This window comes from Phodopus roborovskii, unplaced genomic scaffold (genome assembly GCF_943737965.1).
Source record: "Phodopus roborovskii unplaced genomic scaffold, PHOROB, whole genome shotgun sequence".
NCBI classification, from domain to species: Eukaryota; Metazoa; Chordata; class Mammalia; order Rodentia; family Cricetidae; genus Phodopus; species Phodopus roborovskii.
In genome coordinates, this window is record NW_026126480.1 from 14917185 (window position 1) to 14925396 (window position 8212).

General features: G+C 34.4%; 1 protein-coding gene across 1 annotated transcript; it reads right to left on the reverse strand.

Annotated features, from left to right (window-relative positions):
• Positions 1 to 1550: 1550 nt before the first annotated feature.
• Positions 1551 to 8212, reverse strand: LOC127228039 (olfactory receptor 52E4). The gene is made up of 2 exons (XM_051192478.1): positions 8193 to 8212; positions 1551 to 2493 (listed from the first exon to the last, which is right to left on the reverse strand). The coding sequence occupies exons 1-2, from the start codon at positions 8210 to 8212 to the stop codon at positions 1551 to 1553; spliced, it is 963 nt and encodes a 320-aa protein (XP_051048435.1).

The window sequence follows — 8212 nt, forward strand, 5'->3', positions numbered from 1 at the left end:
TGTTGGCAAATAGGGAGGCAAGATGGGTGGGACTAGAAGAGGTGGAGGATTCTGGGAAACATAGGACAGAGTTGTGATGTGATCTCAGAAATAGAGGACATGTGAGTCTGGCATTTTGGGGAAGATAAGAACATGTAGAAATACATATATAAGTAATTATGTGTTAATAATTAAGATAGAGCTATCCAATAAGAAGCTCTAAATATTGGCCAACAGCATTATAATTAATACAGTGTCTCTATGTGTTATTTGGATCTGATGTGGCAGTGGGACCAGGCTGGCAGGAAAGTGCTCGTGACATTTGTGAGTAATGGTCTTAGGAGACCAAGCTGCTGACTTGAACTCACTCTAGAATGCAGGGAACACTTTAAATTGTGATTTTCTCTGCCTCAGCAGCCTGAGTATGTAGAACTGCAAGACTATGCTTCTAGTGTTCAGATATCTCTGTCCCCATGATCGATGTCCTAATTTACCCTGAGTAAGAAATACTACAAAACCATGAAATCTTCACTGAAAGAATTAGGTTAGATTTAGAAGAAAGGGTATAAACAACATGTTTTTTTTTTTTTTTTTTCAATGAATTCTTAGCGTTATAATGAAGTTAGGAGTGAAACAGGAAGGGAAGAAAATGAAGAAATATTTTGTAATACCAAAAAAAAAAATTCTGAAAATAAATTAGGATGCTAATTCCAGAAGTGAACCCATAAGAAATGTGAATAAATCCTCTGGATTCTTAAGTGTCTCTCATCCCGTTGAGGTAGTCATCCCATTTCTTTCGTGTTCTCTGAATTTCTTATGAGGACCTGGTAATCAGAATGAACCTAATAATTTCCCAACATTTACTAAAATGATCTTTCAAAGATATATTCATTGGATTTAAAATTCAAAGACATTCCCTTGCATTTGTGAGATGAATGCTACTTAAAGCATAAGGTCATATCAACTTCAAATTTTATAAACTTTGTTTATAAAGGCTTTAAAAGTTTAAAAAGTGCTTTATTGTTTATTTTATTTTTATATAAACTGTTTTTTTTCTAATTTTGTTACTATAACAGCACCTATAGCAGAAAATAAATGTGACTCAGATAGATATGAGGGTTATTTATCATGAAGGTTGCAATAACTATATGAAATCAAGTAGAACCATATAATAATAGTAATACTGTGAAAGAAGTGGATACCTAATGAGTCTTGCTAAAAATATTGAATCATATTATTAAGATACATGTGCCATTAAAATTTTCCCTTTTTAAAACCTATATGTAGCTAGTGCCAAAGTAAATATCATTTTACACATATTAGAGAACCTTTTACACCTTTCACTTGAACTTCATTCCTCTATATTCTTTAAGTCTCATTAAAAAAAAAAAAGGCAAGAAACTTTTAAGTCAAAGTAGAAGGTATTTTATAAGAGAAACATTGAGTGAGGAGTCCATGATTATGACTGAAGTGTATGAATAACCCTTGATCAAGTTGTCACCTGAAGAACACTAAGAAAAATACATGCTGAGAAGCAGCCTGACAGCATCTATGAACCTCTGATATTTGAGTTACTTCTTCTTTACAAATATTTTCATGACACCCTCCCTAATTTGTTTCGTCCTCACTCCATAAATAACTGGATTTAAACAAGGAGGGACAACCACGTAGAGATTAGCCAAGAGGATGTGAATGTAACGAGGAATATTTCTACCAAATCTATGGGTCATAAAAGAGAAAAATGCTGGTGTATAAAAGGCCAAGATGACACAGACATGGGAACCACATGTACTAAGGGCTTTGTGTCTGGCATCTCTAGAAGGAAGGCGAAAAACAGCCTTTAGGATCCAAATATAGGAGAGAGCAATGAGAATTAAATCAAAGATCAGAGCAGCAATGGTAAATAAGCCATAGATGATGTTTATCCTTATACTGGCACAGGCTAGACGAGCTATCCCCATGTGTTCACAGTAGGTATGAGGAATAATGTAGTGTTCACAAAAAGGCAGTCGCTTAAGGAGTGGACAGAAAGGAATGACAAGAAGGACAGGCCTCCCTACTACAACAGAGGCCATGATAGCTACTACCTTATTGGTGAGAATAGAGGAATATCTAAGTGGGTAACAGATGGCAACAAAACGGTCAATTGCCATGGCCAAGAGTACAACAGATTCCATGCCTGTGTAGGTATGGATGAAGAACATTTGGATGAGGCAGCCTTCAAAGCTTATCTCTGTAAGGTTGAACCAGAAGATACCCAGCATCTTGGGAATGGTAGATGTGGACAGGCTAAGATCGATGAAAGAGAGGAGGGCAAGGAAGTAGAACATGGGTTGGTGAAGACTCTGCTCATTCTTGATCACACGGAGGATTGTGAAATTCCCTAAGAGTGCTATCAGATAAACAACAAAGAAGGGGAAGGCTATCCAGATGTGAAAAGTTTCCAGACCAGGGATGCCCAGCAGAAGGAAGGCAGATGGGTGTGAAGCAGTGTCATTGATAGAGGACATCCTTCTGGGACTCTTGGGAGAATATCTATAATTGTTTTCAGTATTTCTGGGAAGAAATAAGAAAATACAAGAATGTTGTAGATTAGTTCATATGATGACATACAAAGTAAACTCTTAATATTTAGATCCTTTTTAACACTTTCAAATTACCTGGGGTTCAGCATATTTAAGAGAAACCCCCAAAATGCTAGACAAAAGAAGAGGGCAATTAGAATGGAAAGAGATTAAAACTCTTGTCATTCAGAGTACCTGATCTTTAGGTGTTGCCTCTTTACTTGCCAAAATAATACTGTGCTCATACCTGCCTTTTAGTGAAACAATGATGAATTAATTACTAGTGTTTTCCCATTTTGATAGTTTAAATTTTGATATTTATGACATAAATAATTAATGCAAAATGTAATGGTTATAATAGAGGAAGAAAAGTATGCAGCTAAATCAAGCATCTGTGCCAAAGTTAGGTCAGTGCAGCTTTGCTTGCCTAGTTTGAATTTGGCTCTGGCACCACCAAATTTTTTTTTCATTTTTGATCATTTTGAAAAATTTTGAATAAACCTGGAAATGAATAAAATCTAAGCTAGTATTATACTAAATGCTGAAACACTCAAATATTTTCTTATAAGATTTAGAATATATCAAGAATATGAACTTTTATCAATTCTGTACCTATACATTTTTGAGATTCTTCATGTTTAACACACAAAGAAAAAAAGAAAGTGATCCTAGTGGCACAGGGATGTAATCTCAGCTCTGCAGGATGATGAAGCAGGAGGGTTTCACTTTCAAGGTCTGCTGGGCTCCATAATGAATTCTAGGCCAGACTGAGCAATTTCATGAGATTATATCACAGAACAAAATCTGCACACACATACAACACTAAATGATTTTAGTGAGCATTAAATTAAAAGAGAGAGAGAAAGAGAGAAAAATGAAAAAGGGAGAAAATTTATAGAATAGGGGAAGAACTGAAGGTGAGATACAGATTCTATTGGATCCAAATACATTATGTGCATTCATGAACATTAAATAAATAATTAATAAATCTGAGCCAGGGATAGAACTCATTGGTAGAATATTTGCCAAGCATCCACAAGACTCTAGGCTCCATCAACAGTACTGAAAAAGGATAAGTAATAAACTTTTAATAGATAATCTGTAGCCTATAATTTAACATATCAATCAGTAATATATAAGTACTTGTATTCTATATTATAAACAATAATTAAAATTATATTTAAAATGTCAATATTTATAAAACCCAAATAATAAACACTTAAACAATAAGCACTAAATATTATTAACTATGAGAAAGAACATAACTACTATGTGGGAGGGGGTTTTAGTCATAATTTGTGGACTAAACTATATTAAGTTGCAAATGCTTCCTAGATTGTTAACAAATTTAGAACACTTCCAACCAACACTTCAAAATTAAAATTGATTGGGTAATAATAATAAGTGTAGTCTAAATTTACTATTAAAAGTTTCACAGAGTATGATAGAATGCATTAAAAGATTTAAAGGTTACTAGAAGAATAACAACTAAAGAAAAAATGACATGCACAATGAACAAGGAAACTAGAAAAATCAGAAAGAAATACAGAGTTACATTCAACTTGAGTTTTATTTAAAAAAAATTATCTGAGCAGTAGTGGCACACACCTTTATTCTCAGCACTTGGGAGGCAGAGGCAGGCACATCTCAGTGAGTTTAAGGCCAGCCTGGTCTACAAAAGAGTTCCAGGACAGTGAGAATTATTACACAGAGAAATCCTGTCAAACAAAAAACCAAAACATGTAATATACTCTTTTAGTAAACATATACCCTTGCAAAACTAATTTTTTTATTATTTTTTTATTTTACATGTTGATCCCAGTTCCCTCCCTTCCTCTTACCCTCCCTCCCCCCTCACATGCACACTGACCACCCTATCCTCTCATCCCCCACCCCAATTCCACATGTAGGGCAATGCCATCCAGGAGGGGTCATGTAAATCTGTGAAGTCATTTGAAGTAAGGACTAGGACTTCTCTCCTGTCTCTAGGTTAAGAGAGTATCCCTCCATGGGGGATGTGTCCACAAGGTCCTTTTGTGCACTAGGAATACATCCTGGTCTCACTGTCTGAGGTCCCTTAGACTGCTCAGTCCTTCTAGCTGAGACTCATATTCAGGGGGTCTGAGTCGGTCCCATGCTGGATTCCCAGCTATCAGTCTGGTGGCCCGTTAGCTTCTCCTTGTTCAGGTCAGCTGTCTCTATGTGTTTCTGCAACCTGGTCTTGTCCTCTCCCTCTGCATCTGGATTCTAGTTTGACTCAGTGTTTAGTTATGGGTGTTTGTTTGCTTCTGTTTCCAACAGGTACTAGATGAGGGTTCCATGATGGTGGATAAGTTAGTTGTTGATCTCATTATCCGGGAAGGGCATTTAGGTAGCCTTTCCACGGTTGCTCAAATTGTTAGTTGGCTGCAGTCTTGTAGGTCTCTAGACCTTTAGGTTCAGTTTTCTCTTCAAACCAATAATGGCTCCCTCTTTTATGTTTGTTCTCTCTGTCTCTCTCTCTGTCTCTCTGTCTTTCTGTTTCTCTGTCTCTCTCTTCTCTCTTCTATTCCTACTCTGACTCAATCTTCCTAGTTGCACATGTTTTCCTCTCCTCTCTTTCTCTTTCTCCTACTTCTCTCTCCATTCACTGTTCCCCCACTTCCCATGTGAAATAAATCTTCTTTAAAAACTAATGTTTTTATAATCAACATATGAAAATATATTTTACCATATACTGTAAAATAATGTTTTCTTAAGACAGAAGATGCAATAACTATAAGAGTAATATATTTTATCTTACCAAATTTAGAAGTCTGCCAGTAAAACTATAAAAAGAAGGTGTATAGTGGTAATAGTCATAATCCTTACCTCTACTTCTCAACAAACAACAGTTTTTGTTTAGGGCATATAAGTATGTCTTCAAATAATTTTAACGGTAATGGAGAAAATTGGCTTAAATTGGAATTTTGAAGGAAAATATATAATTGTATTAAAATTAACTAAATCACTAGACATCTGTAATTGACAATAAGCACATAATATGATGCCTGAAATTGTAAATCATAGCAGCAAGATTTGGGATGATGGAACAATAAGCTATCTGATAGACTCAGATAAATGGAAAGTACAAAGTTGGAACTGGAAGCCAGGCAGTGGTGGCACACGCCTTTAATCCCAGTACTCAGGAAGCAGAGGCAGGCAGAACTTTGTGAGTTCGAGGCCAGGCTGGGCTACAGAGTGAGTGCCAGAATAGGCTCCAAAACTACAGAGAAACCCTGTCTTGAAAACAAACAAACAAACAAACAAAAAAAAACCAACAATAAAAAAAACAAACAAAAAAAGAAAAAGAAAAAGAAAAGAAAGTAAGAAAGAAAGGAAAGAAAAAAGAAAAACAAAGTTGGAACTGGAAAATATAGTATCTTCTAAGTTTAGTAATGTCCCATATCTATCATTTCACAAAGAAATTAAACTCCAAAATCATTGCCCAACACAGAAGAGAAGTGTCCATCTAAATGTTAGCACAAAGATGTTAATGCCAGCTTTGTTCACGGCTGTTCCACTATGGGAATAACTCAAAATACCCAGAAATAAGGAAACATTTTATAAAAGGGGAATGTTTCAGCAATTTGCATGGATTAATTATTAATACAAATGAATAAACAAATCTTCAGTCACTATTCTTCGTTAAAATGCCCTCTAATTTACTTAACATACCATATATTATCAAACGTGTATGAATTTTTAGAAAGGAAAATAATACTGGCTTGCATCAGATAAGCTGTCAAGGGTTGAAAGGAGCCAAGAAATGGGCACAGGTACCAGATTTAAGTTAATGAAAAAATTATCTTTACAGAGACATTAAATATTTAGGTATATGCACCTGGCAAAACATATGAATACACATGTTTTATACATATGTGAATACTATTTTAATAAGTCAAATTCAAGTTAAGAGAAAAATGTAGACGTGTTATGCTTTTTTCAATCAATTCTAGTCTTTATTTCTATGAATTCATTTCTACACTCTAACTGAAAATGAGGTTATGCAGTGATTTTTTTTGTGTGTACCTTAATATAATGCCCTCTAACCCATCTATATTGCTGAAAACAACATTGCCTTCTGTTTGTAGTGTATCTATTTACCTATGATTATTAACGCTCAAAATAATATCATTGTCTGTTTCAAATTCTTCAAAGTAAATTGGTATAAACTATATATCTCATCATAGTAAGTGACATCTTATATAATACATTATCATGTGATTTGCTTTAACAAAGTCATAATTTTCTGTGAATTATAGAGATATTATAATTTACTTGAATAGGAATTATTTTCACTCAAATAATAAAACAAAAATATCCAAAACTGTGTTGTCTTATTTCTTATTCACATTATTACAGCATAAAATAAACATCCCAGAATATTAAGTATTATGCCATCATTATGTTTTGAATAAATTGCCTTTTATTTCTGATATTTGTACTGAGTGTTCTTATTCATATCTGTTATTCTGCTATCATTAAGGAATAATTTCCCTTTCAAACTATTCACTATACTGACTCTGATTCTAGGATAACAAGTATTTGGTGTCTACTACATCAATAATTATTTTATATAAGATCCAATAATGGTCTAATCTAAATTCTTAAACTCACACCAATAATACATTAATTACTTTTAAACTTTAGTGTCTATGGCTTAAGAACAAGAATGCATCACAGTTCTGGAATTCATTAACTATTTATAGATGTTGGCCCTACAATTAAAGCAACATCTACCCACACTCTTCCTCCATTATATACCTTTCCCAACAGTAGTATAGACATGCACTTACTTGAAAAACTCATGCTTTCAGATATCCTCTTATTAGATCTTTCTGATCCATTCTGTCTTATCTACTTACAGACTTATTCACATAAATTGCTTTGCTCCACTGTGGGTGATTAGGGACCAATTTGTTTATCATGGATGGTCACACTGTTTGGTTCCAGAAAAACCCACATTTACAACTTCACTCTGCCACTTATGGCTTTGGAAAAATTATTTCCATGAGTTCTACTTCTTTGCCTGTGAAACTGCGACTATAGTAATATTATCAAAGTGGCTGACAGGAGAGGTTGAGTGAAATGCCTTGATGGCAAGTCTTTATTTACACTAGGAAGAAATAAATTTTCATTACTATTGTTCATGAGGGCAGTTCTGGTTCTAACATTTGAGGACAAGTAAAAAACATGTCAATCATACAGACAAAAATTTATTATCCTAGAAGGATCTGTATGAACTGAGTCCACAGCATTCAGTATAGTTGAAAGTCAAGATGGCCAGTTAGATCATTATTCTACACACACATTGCCTATTTAATTAGGTGACAAACAGAAGAATCAATTAAGAATCCCTTACCTATACTTACTTAGGGAAAACACCTTTTCAGGATAAACTTGTAACTCTTCTTCTGATATGCATTGTGAAACCTGGAACATGTGTGAAAGATTTGACTCAAATTGACACTATCACTCAAACTATCCTGGACCTGAAAAACATTAATGACCTTTCAGAATCTGACTCATTAACATTTATTATCATATATATTAGAGTCCATTGTACAATGTCATATTAAGAGATCTCTAGTAAAGCCATGCCAAGTGTATCCAAGAGATCACTAAGACTCAACATGGACAGCAGGCAT

Coding starts and splice junctions, on each gene's coding strand:
- LOC127228039 (XM_051192478.1), bottom strand. CDS start 8,212: ATGCCTGCTGTCCATGTTGA. Junction 2,494..8,192: donor ATGCCTGCTGTCCATGTTGA/GTCTTAGTGATC, acceptor CAAGAGTCCCAG/AAGGATGTCCTCTATCAATG.